The 15,976-nt window shown below is 41.1% G+C and overlaps 1 protein-coding gene and 1 long non-coding RNA gene across 16 annotated transcripts in view; one reads left to right on the top strand and one right to left on the bottom strand.

The window, feature by feature from the left end:
• LOC144284583 (uncharacterized) overlaps positions 1-15,976 on the top strand; it is a 126,540-nt gene that overhangs the window by 10,505 nt on the left and 100,059 nt on the right. The window contains exon 2 of one of the 4 annotated variants that reach the window (XR_013353020.1): positions 33-185. The exons of the other annotated variants lie outside the window; for them this stretch is intronic. This is a non-coding gene — a long non-coding RNA (uncharacterized LOC144284583). The remainder of the gene's footprint in view (positions 1-32; positions 186-15,976) is intronic. 4 annotated transcript variants of the gene reach the window in all.
• Positions 1-15,976, bottom strand: part of IDO2 (indoleamine 2,3-dioxygenase 2) — a 56,042-nt gene that overhangs the window by 20,273 nt on the left and 19,793 nt on the right. For 4 of the 12 annotated variants that reach the window (XR_013353006.1, XR_013353007.1, XM_077849279.1 and 1 more), the window contains 7 exons: positions 13,251-13,387; positions 8,695-8,814; positions 7,795-7,855; positions 6,374-6,492; positions 4,569-4,583; positions 2,976-3,075; positions 1,512-1,629 (listed from right to left, as the gene is read on the bottom strand). Coding sequence is in view for 10 of the 12 variants with exons in the window: in XM_077849279.1 (XP_077705405.1) it covers positions 1,512-1,629; positions 2,976-3,075; positions 4,569-4,583; positions 6,374-6,492; positions 7,795-7,855; positions 8,695-8,814; positions 13,251-13,387 (670 nt within the window). In the remaining 2 variants the exon portion in view is untranslated. The other 8 variants (XM_077849280.1, XM_077849283.1, XM_077849285.1 and 5 more) reach the window with 7 other exon arrangements.

The raw sequence follows: 15,976 nt of genomic DNA, 5'->3' as shown, positions 1-15,976 counted from the left end.
GGGTCACTTCTACCACATGTTATTGATTATAGGCATGTCACCAGCCCACCAACATCACAAGCAAGGACACAGACCACAGGCATGTCAAAGGAGCACTGTAAAGGAGTCTATGGCATGGAAGATGCTGTGGCTCTCTTTGGAAAATGCAGTCGATGCATTCATCTATTTCATTGCAGTGACCGCAGGTAAAACCTTTAAAATAAATTATGTCTGTGTGCAATAATTTGCCTTTCAGGAAAACAAAGCAAGTAGCCCTGGTACCTCCCCAGGCCATCAGACTCCTTGCAGAGGATAATCAAGAGAGTGCTGGGGCTGGCCTGGGCTGAAGAAAAGAGCTCTAGGAAGCCTGCGATGGACATGGCTGTGCCATCTCACTGCCGCAGGCACTGTGACAGGCACGCAGGTCTCCCATGAGCTTCTAGACTACTTGTTTTCACTCATTCATTTGTCCTGGTCTTGCTATCCTGAGTAATAAACTCAGGGTCACTCGGCAAGGTGAAAATCCACGTCACTCACTTTGGAGAGCTTGTTTGGCAAGAGACCTACTGATGTGATCAGGAGGGCTTTAAAATTAAAATTCAGGGAAATAGAGGAAATGTGATTCTGAAATATAAAACAGGAAGTTGAAAATAATGTATTATGCCTATGATACTGTGACTGTGCTGTGACTTCAGATGGACTTCCACTAGTGCAGAGTCTGAGATGACAAGTAAATTTACTCCTTTAATAATAGGCAGTAAAGCTGGGCACCACCTGATGTTCCCCCTTGCTCCTTCCCTTCCTCCCTCCTGTCCTGTTTCCCAGAAACCTCTCCTTTCCTGGACTCCCTCCATCTGTCAGTGAAGAAAGATTCAGGAAAACTGATACTTATTTTATTATCCCTGGTTAAACAGATCACACCCCTCTCCCACACCTTCCTTAAATACACACTAGTTACATTTTCTAAATGCTTGCGATAGAGGAAGTTGAAGAACTACAGTCATCAGAACAATATATGATCAAACAAAGGGAGGGTGGGCCACATAACTGACCACACCATGATAACATCCCTAAACTAGACCCAGAGGAGGAGCACTGGAAAAGCCCTCAGATAAGGCCCAAAGCCAAGGTCCAGCATCTCAGGTCCCACTTAAGAACAAAGACTAAAAGAAGCTTTAGAGAGTGTAAGGATACACTCCCTCATGCCCTAATTCCACCCTTGCAGTAACCTTGGATAGAGGCTGTACCACCAGTATTGTGTGCTCCACCTCTCCCTCCCCAGTTTCATGCAAGACCGCCACATGCAAAGAAATACATGGCCAATGAGAAGTGGAAGCCATCGAATCACAAGAGAATATAAAGAAGGATAAAACCAGAAGAAAATCTCTGCAGAGAGATCATTTTCCAGTAGCATGAATAGCAGTTGGTGGCCTTAAAAAAAAGCTAATGCACCAGCACCATCTTGTGGATGTCGCCAAACCTCCGGGCCCTTTTGTCCCAGGCAGAGCCCTCAGTCTTCAAGAGCCTCTTACTGTGCATTTGTCCTAAGGTTCTGGTGATGTCCTGAATGGAGAGTCTCAGTTGCTGCAGGGCTCGGAGCAGGGAGTTGTCGCTGTGCTGCAGGATGGCATTCACGGCCTGAACAAGTGCCTGAAGAGGAGAATCGTTTCACTCAGTTCATTAGCATTCAGTCTGTTGAGAGGGAGTGAGCAGCAGTGCTGTGGGAACCTGGAGGAAGGGGCCCCTCTGACTGCTGGACTGCTTGGCAGGGCTCCCTGACGGGGCCATTCCTGCCCTAGAGGGGCTGTGAGGTCTTCTTGAGAGCCAGAATCTCCTTAATCCATAGTTAAGTCTTTCTGGATCTTTCCCATTGGCTGCTACTTCTTGTAACTCTCAAGGGCATAACCATATCCATTTTGTTCCTTTTGTATTTATCTCACATTATGATCATTTCTACTTCTACTCGTTCTTCCTGTGATCTTGAACTAGGGCACTCTCACTCCTGAGTGCTGGTGTACATAAAATCAGATTCTGTAGATTCCTTAGCGTCAGAGCCTCCTCCACCAGGAAGCCTTCCTTGTCTCTGGAGGTCTCCAGGTTACTGAAGCTATATTTGGGATACTTTACTCTGTAGCTCTCAATGAACTAAACACAAGAATGAGAAGTAAAGTAACCATATAGTTTCAATTTTGAGAGGGAAAGAGGGATGCTAAAAGAATTGTACCACAATCTGGTCACTCTCCTAAGGACTCAGAAAACGCTCAAAGTATTCTTACTTGGGAAGGCAGCAGTGAGGAAAGACATAGATCTCACTTAAATATCTTTGCGCAAGGCACAAAATCTCTAGTGGATCACCTGCCACTCCACCTTCCTTTTCCTTTGCTTTACACCTGACCTTTCAGGTACCAGCCTGACCCCAGTAGGAATTCAAGTTTGTAACACCCTGGGGCTAGGAAATCTCAATGAAGATTCATTGTCCTCTGAGGCTTTGCAAAAACAGTTCTCTGGGGCAGGAATACTACTCCCCACCCCTCATTCCCACCTCCTGTTTAGGTCCTGTACTTCACGGGGATTTTAGCTTCAGCTCCCATTTTCCTTTGCCTGACCCTGCAATCTTTTCATGAAACACTGCCTTTGTTGTTGTTGTTGTTACCCTATACATCATCAGTCTATCTTCCTTCACTGCATGGTGATCTGCAGAGGCCAGAACAGTGCCTTTCTTGTTCCCCCAGACATTCTTACTCAGAACTAGGCTTGTCTGTTGAATGGATGAACAGTCATTCCAAGTTCCACGGTAGTTGAGAAACAGGAGTTATCTCTGTGGGTGGGCTAGTACTCAGACCTCTTTTCTCAGACATAAACCAAATAGGACAAGGCCTGTGCTCATCTATATTGATTAGTTCACCATAGGGAAAGGGACTTGGTGGGAAGTAAAGCTCACGCGAATAACTCATTATGTTAAAAAAAAAAAAAAAAAAGTGTTCTGAAGAAAATACCATAATCCCAGGTACTGCAGCTTTCTCCACCAAAACAGTCACCAGTATAAAGCCACGCAGGCTCTCTCCCCCAGGAAGTGAGACAATGATGTCCAAGTTCCTTGGAAAGGAAATGACCATATGGTTAGTGAGGTTTGGTCACTGTGACGCACATTGTCCATAGGCCACTCAGAGTCTGACACCTGCGAGAGCAAGGGGACTCTGAAAGAAACCCTCAGGTCTCCAAAGAACAGACCTGAGGAGGAGCATCCACCTCCAGCCATGTTCAGGAATGAAAGAGAGCAGGTCTATTCCAGCCCACATTCACCAGACCTGAGGACTCTAAGTCTAGCATGGCCCTGATTGTCCTAGTTCATAATCCCTGCGGGTCGGCTGAAGCGTTAAGTGAGCAGGTACTTCTGATCCTCCACAAGGCCAATCTGGGGCCCATCACACCATTCCTGTCAGGAGCAGAGAGTCTTAGAGCTGTAGTGACCACAGAGAGTAGCTAATTCCATACTCCTGTTTTAAATATGAAACTATGACCCAAAGAAGCAAAATGGTTTCCCCAGAGTCATGCGGCTGATTAGTTACAGGAAGAGGGCAGGACTATATCATAATTCAGGCTCGTGCTCTTTCTCATCAGTGACTTCCCCCACCCCCCAAGTGCTGTATTAGAATAGAAGGAAGCAGGAAGACTGTTAGGCAAGGATCAATTTTAAATGACCAGTTATCACATAGATTCAAAGATCCCGGAAGTCAATCCAGTCTATAAAACCTAAAATCTCACCCCATAAATCACTTCTGCCTCTAACATTTTAAGCATGACAAGAGATGAAAAACAAACACAAAGGAAAAATAAGTCAGGAACTCCATTGTGCAGCAGAGTTACACTAGTGTGGAAAGTGGTGTCTTTACCCTTCCACCTTTTGTCTTCTGATCTACAGCTATTACACTGAACCCCTTCTGGGGCTGAGGTTTGGCAATGGGAGTGAAAATGCCAATTTAGAGGCTAATTTTGCTCTCTGGGGAAAGAGGAGACTACAGATGTCTGGACCAGACCTGTCCCACAAGCTCTAGTCTTTTTCTCTTTCTTTCTTTTTCTTCCTTTCTTTCTTCCTTCCTTCCTTCCTTCCTTCCTTCCTTCCTTCCTTCCTTCCTCTTTCTTTCCTTTCCTTTCCTTTCCTTTCCTTTCCTTTCCTTTCCTTTCCTTTCCTTTCCTTTCCTTTCCTTTCCTTTCCTTTCCTTTCCTTTCCTTTCCTTTCTTTCCTTTCTTTTCTTCTTTTCTTTTCTTTTTTCTTTCTTTTCTCCTTCCTTCCTTCCTTCCTTCCTTCCTTCCTTCCTTCCTTCCTTCCTTCCTGTATTGCACTTTACTTGTTTCATTACACCCAGATTGGAAAATATAGTAAAGAAAGTTGTTAATCCCTTAATCCTTATAAAGCAGAGGCACCACTGTTAATTTTTGGACTGTTATTTTTGGCACATTTCCTTCCAGTCTTTTTTTCAGGCATTTTTAGATAGTTTAGATACTACATATAAAATTTGGTACACTTTCTTTTTGGTGTATTTGTAAGCTTTTAGTTAGTATGGATTCTAAAGTTTCTGAGAACTTACCTGATTTCCAGGGATCTAATCAAATTTCAGTATTGATGGCCACAAAGAGAAAAAGAAAACAAAAGAACAAATCAGCTTGTAAACCAGATGTGCCTTTTGTAGTCCCATACACACATACTTTTGTGTGCAAATGCACCTGCAGCACGCATACATCCATGCACACATTCATTTTTCTCCTATTAATTTCTCTCACATCAATTTCATTATCAGACCAACCAAAGAACCTAGAAAGGAAGAAGGGAGAAGTTTTCCTGTCTTGTAAGACCTCTCTTTCCTCTTCATGTGACAAAGAGTGAGCTAAATCCCAACTCATACATAAGCCCTAGACCATTTAGCCTGTGGCCATCATCATAAATTATCTTCTTCCTCTTACAGATTTGTAATTGGCACAAACCCACATTTCTGTTATGACTCTTCTACTCTTACTCACCTTTAGCTCATACTATATATCAAGTTTTACCCCCTCACCGATCTGTTCCTGATTTTTAAAGACTGTACTGATATCGGTTCTTTGAAATTCTTATGGGCTATTGTTTGTGTCACTCTTTGACATTTATTCACTCTTATTCTTTAACCCTGTCAGTGCACTCTGCTTCCATGTCTTCCATTTGTTCATAGCACTTAGCTCTGTGCTAGGCATATTAAAAGACTCCAAAAGTTAATTATCAAGAAGGAAAGCTCCTGAGCCCAGGACTGTGTCTGCATCTCTGGGATGCAGCCCTGAGTACTCACTGACTGGGCAATTAGCTCCTGGTTGTATTTTTGATTTAATCATTCTGGTCCAGAATTTTTTTTTCCCCTTCAAAATTTCCTGCTTTTCTCTTTTTGAATCAGAAATCCAATTTATTCAATGTTCAGTGCCTTGACCAGAATTATTTCTGCACATATATTATTTCTTTCTGTCAAAACTCTGAGTCATATTTAGCAGCTCTTCATGAAAATATTGGTCACCAATTTTGTTATGAAAGCAGAATCGATCAAAGATTATAATTAATAATTATATAATTATAATTCATAATTAAGGAAAATGTGTAGTCCTCTAGAACAGATTCCCATCATCTCCTCTGGCAATACTGTGGTTAGCCACAAACCTCATGCTGAGTTTTTCTTCATATCTAACCTAAATGTCCCTAGCTATTTTAAGTTACAAAACACTATTCTTGAAATAAATTTGGCTGTGATAATGAAGTTCAAGAGAAATTAAATACTTCTCTTCCACCCACTCCATTGCTTATTAAAAACTCATGCTACTTCTTCTTTAGACTAATGCCTACATACATTCCCAGGCCAACTTTCAGAGGATTGATGCCAGCTAGGTAGAAGAAATAACATTCATCAAATTCTCAATCCAACTTATCTAGAGCCCTACTCTTAATTCACCCATAATCATTCATGTATGAACACTGTATCATCATCACTTAATGAAGTCAATGGTCCTAGTTTGATGCGAATGAAAGCATGTTAGGGAATAGCAGATAATTTGGTGAGGAAGAATGAGTGAAGTCTAATTATGCAGAGCTTGAAGGTCAAGTTGAGAAATTCAGGTTGGATGTGGAAGCATATGAGAAAAATGTAGCCTGTACCAATGTATTCACAGTGAAAATGCTGGGAGTTTTGATTTTTGAGCTTGTGTTCAGGTTCATCCTTCTTTGGAACCATAAATAGGAATAAATAAATATGAACATCTTTAATCGCAAATAGCTGAAAAAGCCAGGGCCTTTACTGTAGGGAGAATAAAAATCACAGGACTGCCCTTTACTCAGTTTCAATCTGTTCAAATCCAAAGCTCTCACTGCTCATCTTACCTCTCCGGATTCCTAGTGGTCCAGTTTGTTAGCACCAGGTCTGCGTGGGCCAGGATAGGAGGGAGCCCCAAGTTCCTGGAGACTTCGACAAAGGGAAGGGCAAGATTTCTTGGCAGAACCTTATAGATATAAATCCAGACAATTAGGATAGTCTAGAAAGAATACAACAGAGGAAGTGGTCATGGTTTCCCTCTATTCCAACAACCCTGTGGTAGAGAAATGACCATAAAACTGGGATGATCTGAGTGATCCATAAACACACACCTAGTCTCATATGTTTACTGTATACCATCTAGTGGATATATTGTGTATAAGTACAAGCTGAAATATATATGAATATTACAAAGTGGGGGCACACACATATTTGGAAAAAATAATCTCTGAAAATTGACTGCAAAGAAGGGCATCACCAAATGTTCACCACCATGTTTGAACACGAACTGGGGACTGAGTTGATGAGCAGTGGGAAAAGAATCTCTATTTCTATATCTATCTACTTATCTATAGACAGGGACAACTATATAAATATGTTGATATATCTGTGTGGATAAAACTACAAGCATATATATACACACACACGAGTGTGTGTTCATGTGTCAATCGGAAAGAGGAATGTGGAGGATAGAACTCTTCATCCTGTATAGCAGCCAACTCTATTCATCACCTCATAAGTCAAGCCCAGTAATAACTTCAAGTAAGTCACCTCAAGACAGGTGTCTCACCTTCAAGTAAGTCACCTCAACATCTAAATTATCTGAGGACCACTCTAAAGAAACTTATCTGCCCACAAGTCCAGAAAAACAATTCAGATCTATGGGAAACCAGGGGGCAGAGGTCTATTTGCTGTGGACAGTGCTAAATTAGATCCAAAAGAACGTTCTTATGCTCCCTATCTCCCACTTTTATTTTTACTTCTCCCTAAGATAAAAGTGTCTAATTAAGAAGGCCCATGTCTGCCTTAGCTTTCCCTTAGATTTTTAGATTAGGCTTGGAAAAGAACTGTCTTTTTAGGTAGAAAACAATAAAGAACTTTAAAGATTCTTAAAATTCAAACTTAAGTTTACCTTCCCTTGGGAACCAGGGGATGAGAAGAGTAATGAAGATATGAGGTGTCCATTTAGGTGAAAAGTTAAAAGATGAGATGCAGAGAAAGTCAGAGATGCTCTGAGGCCATGGGCAGGGGGCTCCATGGTGGTCTGGAAGTACGCCGTGGACACACCATGAAGCTAGAGGCTTCCTCTCCTGTCACCCTTCTCTACACCTCCTCCCAGTCTAGGGTATGGTTTGGAAAACACAAGGGGGAGGGAAGCCCAGTGGGATATTCTGTAGTGTGCCTAGATTTTAAGCTTTGTTATATAAGGTGCACAATTTTAAAAAATAAAATGTACTAACATTTAAAAACTCTGAGGCCACTGTATTACCTTCCTTTTGTCTCCTTCCTCATGTTCCTTTCTTTTTCTCATGGGGAATTTCCTGTGTTTACTTGAAAGAAAAGAGGCTGGATCAATTAAGCAAACAAAATAGGCAGGGGTTGTTCAGTGAACCGTGAAGTACTGGAACAATGCTAAGGCCAATTCCTGGAAAAGGGAAACTTCTGCAAAATGAAAAGGAGTAGTGCTTTTTAATGCAGTTAGTAGAACTCTGAGACTTCTTGTCTCAAGGCTCAGGTTGAAATCATGAAAGGTTAAGCAAAGATTCAGAAGAGATTTAAGTAAATTATTAAGAAGCCAATAATCAGTAGAAATAAAGTAGTATTAAAAATTAAAATTATCCTTGTTAATGTCAGTGAGTCCTCTAGGGAAAGAAGTTTATGTTGGTGAATGGGAAGGTCTAAGCATGGCCTTGCATTCTACACTCACTTGCTATCTGACCTTGGACAAGGAGCTTATCTTCTGTAGTCTTCAACGGTCTACAAAATGGACACAGGGGAGTTTTATTTACCTTATGGGATTGTGAAAATCAAGAGATAATGTATGTGCATATACATACAAAATGCGGTCAAACGTAAGCTATCATTAAGTATTTTATGAGACCTCAGTTCTTGCCTTCAAATGCATTATTAAGCATTACTGCCAGAAAGAAAATAGATGTGAAAAACTAATGAAAGGGAGAAATGGCTACAGGTTCTAAAAAAAAAAAAACTTCTTAGGGAGAAAAGTCTCATGTAAGTGGGCCATTTGCCCTTCCTTCAGCTGATAGCCAGAGAAAAGAACAAGAAAGGTCCTATTTTCCAGAAAAAGAGTGTTGGGCCGAGCAGAGAGAGTGGATTCCAGGAGCAGCAGACTTGCCGATGACAAGGCAGGCCTCTATTTGGCCCTTACCTCTTTGGGTTGTGTCTGTCCTTCCTGCCACACGTAGCCCATAGTAATAAAGCTGAGAACCAAGTGAGCCAGGCGCTGTTCCCGGTAACTCTTGAGGCCCTGACAGCTGAGCAGGGGCATCTGTTCAAGAGAACACACATCATCAGCTGCAGTGGGCTTGGGCTTCTCTGCCCTGATGGGTCTTCGTGCGTAGGGAACAGGCCATACTTGAGTGCAGGAGCTAGGAGCCTCCACCCACACCCATCCCTCCGCCCAACACCCGGGCTGCTACAGTGTTGCGTATTCCAGGCCGCATTGTCCATGAAGTACCCAACCACTCCGTCCAGGCTCCCAAATAGTGCCAGCCACGGTCAGGTGCCCTGATCGCTCAGAGTGTCCACCAGAACCAGTTCCCCAAACTGGGATGGTTTATTTCGTGGGCTGCACCATGGCAACGCTACCCATCAAGGCACCTCTGCCTCCTTGGCATCGTCTAACCCGAGAGCAAGCCTGCAGCGCCCGCGATACTCAAACGGCTTAATTCTGAAGTACAAAAACGAGTTGGGAATTTGACCAAATCCCTGGCCGGGGCGGGGGGCGAGCAATTGGTGTGAACGGGCCAAAGGGTCCTGCAGTCCTTGCTTGAACTCCTCCCATGAGCCTGGCTGGGCGTTTGTACCTCTCCATGCCCTTTTCTTCGTGGAAATGTCATGAAAGCCACATCCTGCACAGAAGTTAATGGTTGACAGCTCTGCCGAAACAATAACCAGTTTCTCGCTTTTGCCTGGACGGCCTTGCCCGGGGAGGTGGACACACCAGGGAGCCCTGGCTTCCCCGCGCACCCCTTCCCCACCGCTGCTCTCCTCCTTCCTCCGTGGCTCCCCAGCTCCACGGGGTCCTCAGGTGCCACAGCAGGCGGTGGAGGACGTCGTGTGTGTGTCCTAAGCTCCAGGCACCGTAGGAGCATCCTCAGACCGGCCGCCCCTCGGCTCCTCGGCTCAGAGCCTCCCCCGTCCCCCCGCCCCGGGCCGCCTCCCGTCGGATTCCTCCCCCTGCAGTCCTCCAGGGCCCGCCAGCCTGAGGATGTCCGCCCCGCGCAGCGGCGTGTTTATTCCTCCCAAAAATGCAAAAATGTTCTCTGGCAGGATCGCAGAGCGCTTGCGGGGGGGTGGGGGGGAGGGTGGTGGCTGCTGAAATATTGCATTTTAACAGGAAGCAGCTTGAGAATTCTAACAATAGTGATTTATTAAGTACTTGTTATAAAGCCTCTTCCTAAAATCTTCCCACGCTGGGTGGTGCTGGGCCTTCCCCTCAACCCACGGGACAAAACTGTATCAGACAGGGTAGGCGCAGTGTCCCAGAGTGGGGGGCACTGAGCCAGGGTGCCCCTTCACTTCCACTGACCGCTGACCTGCGGGCTCAAGTTGGCCTCGCCTGACAGATACATGAAAGCCGCGTGTAATTTTAAATTTTCTAAGCGGTGACATTAAAAAAAAAAAAAAAGTACTAAAAAGAAACATGAAATTTGTCTTAATAATATGCTTTTCTCTGCCAATATATCCATTATATTATCAACACATAATCAGTATAAAACTATTGAGACATTTTGCAGCCCTTTTTTATAAGTAAGTCGTCAAAATCCAGCGCATAGCTCACAGCACAGTTTGTCCTAACCACAGTTCAGATGTTCCAAAGCCATCAGCCCCTATTGGCTGCCTATAGTGCAGCCTGAAGACAAAGGCATAAAGTACAAGTTGAGAATGTTTCCCTTGGTTGGAAGGTTTGGGGTTTTTTTGTTGTTGGAAATTTCTTGTACATTCCAGAGTCCTTGGGCTCTCTCTTCCACGTAAACATACAAATTACTTTTTTTTCATTTTCTTTTAATCAAAATGATTTGGAAAAAAAATAAACAGTAACAACAAATACTCTTTGGAAGTTTCTTCTACAAAAAACAAACATACAAAAAATACCAGTGAAATGGGGAGAGAATGAGTTATAAACTTAATGTTTTCCCCAATTTAAAAGTAAATCACGTCGGGCTCCTGGTGCATGGAGCCTGCTTCTCCCTCTGCCTACGTCTCTGCCTCTCTCTCTCTCTCTCTCTCTCTCTCTGTGTGTGACTATCATAAATAAATAAAAATTTAAAAAAAAAATTAAAAAAAAAAAAAAAAGGGATCCCTGGGTGGCGCAGCGGTTTGGCGCCTGCCTTTGGCCCAGGGCGCGATCCTGGAGACCCGGGATCGAATCCCACGTCGGGCTCCTGGTGCATGGAGCCTGCTTCTCCCTCTGCCTACGTCTCTGCCTCTCTCTCTCTCTCTCTCTCTCTCTCTCTCTGTGACTATCATAAATAAATAAAAATTTAAAAAAAAAATAAAAGTAAATCAACTTGATTCCGTGTGTGTGTACTGTAAGATGAAAAGTAAATACAGAAGTTGTAAAATGCCATCTCATTACCGTTTAGGTTTCATTTTCCTGATTATTAGTAAAGGTTAGCATCTTTCATATGTCACATGGTCATTTATGTTTGCAAAGTAAAATGCTCATGTTTATAGCATCTTTCTTTCTTTCTTCTTCTTTTTTTTTTTTTTTTTTTTAGTTTATTCATGAGCAACACAGAGAGAGGCAGAGACAGGCAGAGAGAGAAGCAGGCTCCATGCAGGGAGCCCGACGTGGGACTCAATATGGGACTCCATCCTGGGACTCCAGAATCACATAGTGGGCCGGAGGCAGGCGCTAAACCACTGGGCCACCCAGGGATCCCTTTTTTTTTTTTTTTTAATTTTTATTTTATTTATTTATGATAGGCACACAGTGAGAGAGAGAGAGGGGCAGAGACACAGGCAGAGGGAGAAGCGTGCTCCATGCACCGGGAGCCCGACGTGGGATTCAATCCCGGGTCTCCAGGATCACGCCCTGGGCCAAAGGCAGGCGCTAAACCACTGCGCCACCCAGGGATCCCTAGGGATTCCTAGGGATCCCTTTTTTAACTTGGTTGTCTTTCTGTTTTATTTCCAGAACTTTGTCCAGTATACAAGTATTTTTGTTATACATGTGAAAACATCTTGTTTCAGTTTGTGACTTGGCTTTTCATTTTCTTTATAATCTATTTTGATGAATGGAGATTCTATATTAATGAAGTCTATTGTAAAAATATCTCAGCTTTAGTTATTAGGAAATCTTCCTTAGTTCAAGTACATATTCTCTTCAATTCTCTTCTATAACGTTTAAATTTTCATCTTTTACATTTAAATTCTTAGTCTATCTAGAATGAATTTATTTTTGTTTATGACAAAAGTAGCCAATTCAAAGTATTCTTTTGCTCTATGCTGCCATATGTGTGGATAATCAGCCATTCTTTACCATTATGTCCCCTTCTGATCTATCATCTGTTATATATGAAGATTTCACATACTTGTGGCTCTGTATGTATGTTCTGTAAAAGTTCTTGGTCCTCTTTGTTTATGCTGCCTCCATATCATATCCTCTTAATTTTTGTAGTTTTATATTACATCATGATAACTGATAAGGCAAATCTTCTCACCTTGCTATTGTTAAATATATATATATATATATATATATATATATATATATATATATATTCACTTCCTATGTAATATGGCATAATGAACTAAATATTATTTTATTTTTATAACTTCCACATCTCTTTTTTTAACAGCTTGTTAAAAATAAATCTAGAATTTTAACTCTATTATCATGTTAATGAACTTTGGCCACAAGACTATGTCCATACACACACATACAGACACAAATTATTTTAGAAATTCCTTCTTATTTCACCAGCACATTAACAGTGATTAAGAATTGATCATACAGAAAAAATTGACCATATATTTAATTAATTTCGTTGTTGGGCAATGTTTCTTAAATTCTCATTTTTTTGTCTTTCCTGAGTTCTTTATTCTGATTTATATTCATGATGCTAGAATAATTTCTGAACATTTAAAACAAAGTGCTTGGATAGTATATTTTCCTGTTTTTTGATTTGACTGATAATTTACTTTTTTTAGTTCTCAGATGATTATTAAAATCTGTGTTCTAAATACTTATTCCTAAAATTTTATTAGTATTCATACATTATCTTTAAAAATATCAGTATGGACAGATATATTTTTATTTTATACTTTGGATTATAATCCAATAATCCCTTATTTATTTTCTTGCTATATTGTTCCATACTGGCCACTGGGGTCTTTTTCAGGTTGACTTCTGTGTCCCACTTAATATGCCCCAACCTTTCCTATTTGTTTGTTTGTTAGCATTCTCTTACTTCCTGGCAGCGCAAGAGGGTTCATCTTGTATTTACCCTGTCCCAAGTTTATAATCAGGACCTTCTCCAAGGACCTCTAGTTTCTTTAATTGGAGAAGGGTATTTATCCCAACACTGGGCTTGCCCTTTGCTACTGGGGTGCCACTGCTTCTAGGTCTTCACAGTGGACAAAGTGAGGAAATTGTGTGTGTGTGTGTGTGTGTGTATGTGTGAGATGTATATGTGTGTACACATATTTTATATATACACACATATATAATGATTTATCCACATATGTTTATTTACTCACATATATAATGCTAAACATGACTTCATGCTCATGTTTCCAACTCTCATCCAGTACCACAGGTTGATTCTAGCCTTCTCCTTTGGCCAATTTAGAACTTTCATCTCTGACAGCAAAGTTTCATACAGCATCTGTTCAACCTAGTATTCATAAAAAGCAGTTTCAGAATTGTTAAACTGTATCCCACACACACACACAAAAAAAAACAATTTCCGAACTAGACTTTAGTGATTATGTGTAGTTCCCCTTGAGTTTGACCATATAGATTGCAGCCACAGCATCATTTTCCACAGAGCCTCAGGTCAGCTCTTTAGTCCCTTTGCCCTTTCTCATGAAGTGACATCCCACATCTGGAGTACCATTACATTCATTTGTCACAGACTGCATTCCATTCCAAGAGTCCCCCAAGTTCTGGTTAATTGATTTTTAAAATTTTCATACAATTCACTCCCTATGATAAACAATTCTGTGGGTTTTACAGCCAACTGAGTACCACGCAGAACAATTCTATCATCCTAAAACTCCTCCTTAGGAGAGGTAGTCCACCACCCATGTCTTCCTCCACAGTCTTTGGTAATCATTGATCCGTTTTCTGTCCTTAGAGTTTTGTCTTTTCCAGAATGTCATTTGAGTGGGATCATACAATATATAGTCTTTTGGGTCTGACATGTTTTACTTAGCAAAATATAATTTTGACCCTGAATAGCATTCTGTTGTGTGGTTATAACTCAATGTCTCAGCTAGTCGGGGCTGCTATAACAAAGTGCCACAGACTAGGTGGCTTATAAATAGTGGACATTTAAATTCTACAATATTCGTGGCTGAAAGCCCAAGATCAGGGTGGGGTGCCAGCATGACTGGATTCTGGGGAGGGTCTTCTTCTGGGTTGCATACTGCTGTCTTCCTGTTTTGTCCTCACATTATAGCTACAGAGGGCCAGAGAGCACTCAGGAGCCACTTTTACAAGTACACTAATTCTCTTTATGAGGGTTCCATGCTCACAACCTATAGTCTGTGTTGATTAGTTTTATGTGTTGGCCTGACTAGGCTAAGGGATTCTCAGATAACCGGTAAAACATTGTTTCTGGGTGTGTCTCTGGGTGTTTCTGGAAGAGGATAGCATTTGAACAGTAGGCTAAGTAAAGAACATTGCACTCAGAGACTCGGGTGGACATCATCAATTGCATTAGAGCCTGAATAAAATAAGGAAGTGGAGGAATTTTCTGTCTGCTTGAGCTGAGACAGCCATCTTCTAGCTGGGAACAGCAGTTACCAAGTGCTTGGACCTTCTGACTCAGGCTGGGACATACACTGTTGGCTTCCTTGGCTCTCATCTTGCTGAGGCTCCTACTTGCAGTGTAGCCTCCATAGTCATGGGGGCCCATCCCTCCTAATAAATCTTTTTCTCTGTGTCTCACTATATCCTATGGGTTCTGTTTCTCTGGAGAGCTCTGACTAATTCACCTCCCAAAAGCCCTACCCTCTAATACCATCACATTGATGATTAGGAATCTAAAATTAGGATCTAAATTTGTGGGCAATACAAACATTTAGTCCATGTACTCGGTTTAACTATTCTCCTGTTAAGAGAATAGGTTGATTATTTACAGTTTGGGGGATTATGAATAAAGCTGCTATAAACAGTCACATATAAGCTTTTCCATGCACATAAATTCCCAGTTGACTTGAGTAAATACTTAGGAATGTGATTGCTGGGTCATATGAAAAGTCTATATTCAACTTCATAAGAATCTGCCAAGCCATCTTCCAAAGTAGTTGTACTATTTTTTGCATTCCTACCAGCAAAATGAATGAGTGTCTTTTTGGTATATATCTTCAATGGCACTTGATAATGGCAAATTTTCTTTTTTAATTTTAGTTGTTCAAATAGATATTGAATTGTTTCTTAATACTTACTATTATAAATAATCCTGTCACTCTGTAAGTAACCTAGTTTTTTTTTTATTGTTTCCTGATTAAAACTTGCAAAATTTTCTTCTTGTTCTAGAAAATTTGAAATTTCACAAGGATATCTGTATGTTTCCCCCCTACCCCCATTGTTTTTCTGATAAAATACTCAAATCTTTCCTAAGATCTGAAAAATTTTGTTCTTATATGCTTGAAGCTTTGCTTTTTCTCCTACACCACTTTGCTTTAGGGAACTAGTAGAGTTTGGGTCATTAATTTCTCCTTTTCATATACTTTATTTTTCAGAGTTGGTATTTCTATAATTTTTGCTTTATATTTTATGAAAAATGTATCCTTTTTCTTTTTTTGTATCCTTTTTCTATAACCAATGTTTCTATGATTTATTTGAGTTCATATTGAGTTTCTTTGCTCCCCACTAGTTCCTTTTACATACAAATTTACTTATTTTTATAAAATAAATACACTGGAGATGTTAATTAGAATATTAAAAACTTTGAGTTCATCAGAGCCATTGACTGTGAATGTCCAGTCCCTTTCTATTGCTCTTTGACTTATTCCTTCTCTTCATATTACATGATAATTTGGTGTTGTCTATTCATGTTCAGGAATGGTGGTCAGTTCTGTCAGACCTAGTAGCTAATACAGCATTCCTTATCATGTTTCTGGAATGCTGCTGAGTTTCCTCTTGTGTAGCTTCTTATGAGCAAGTCAGTTGCCTGTAGTGTTTTGTGGCAGTAGAGTGGAGAACGGACATTTTCTGGAATAGGATGGATGCATCTAAACCAAAAAATAAGTTTGTT

This window comes from Canis aureus, chromosome 15, assembly GCF_053574225.1.
Source record: "Canis aureus isolate CA01 chromosome 15, VMU_Caureus_v.1.0, whole genome shotgun sequence".
Classification (NCBI taxonomy): domain Eukaryota; kingdom Metazoa; phylum Chordata; class Mammalia; order Carnivora; family Canidae; genus Canis; species Canis aureus.
The sequence above is the reverse complement of the archived record's forward strand: the minus strand, read 5'-3'. Positions and strand labels throughout refer to the sequence as shown.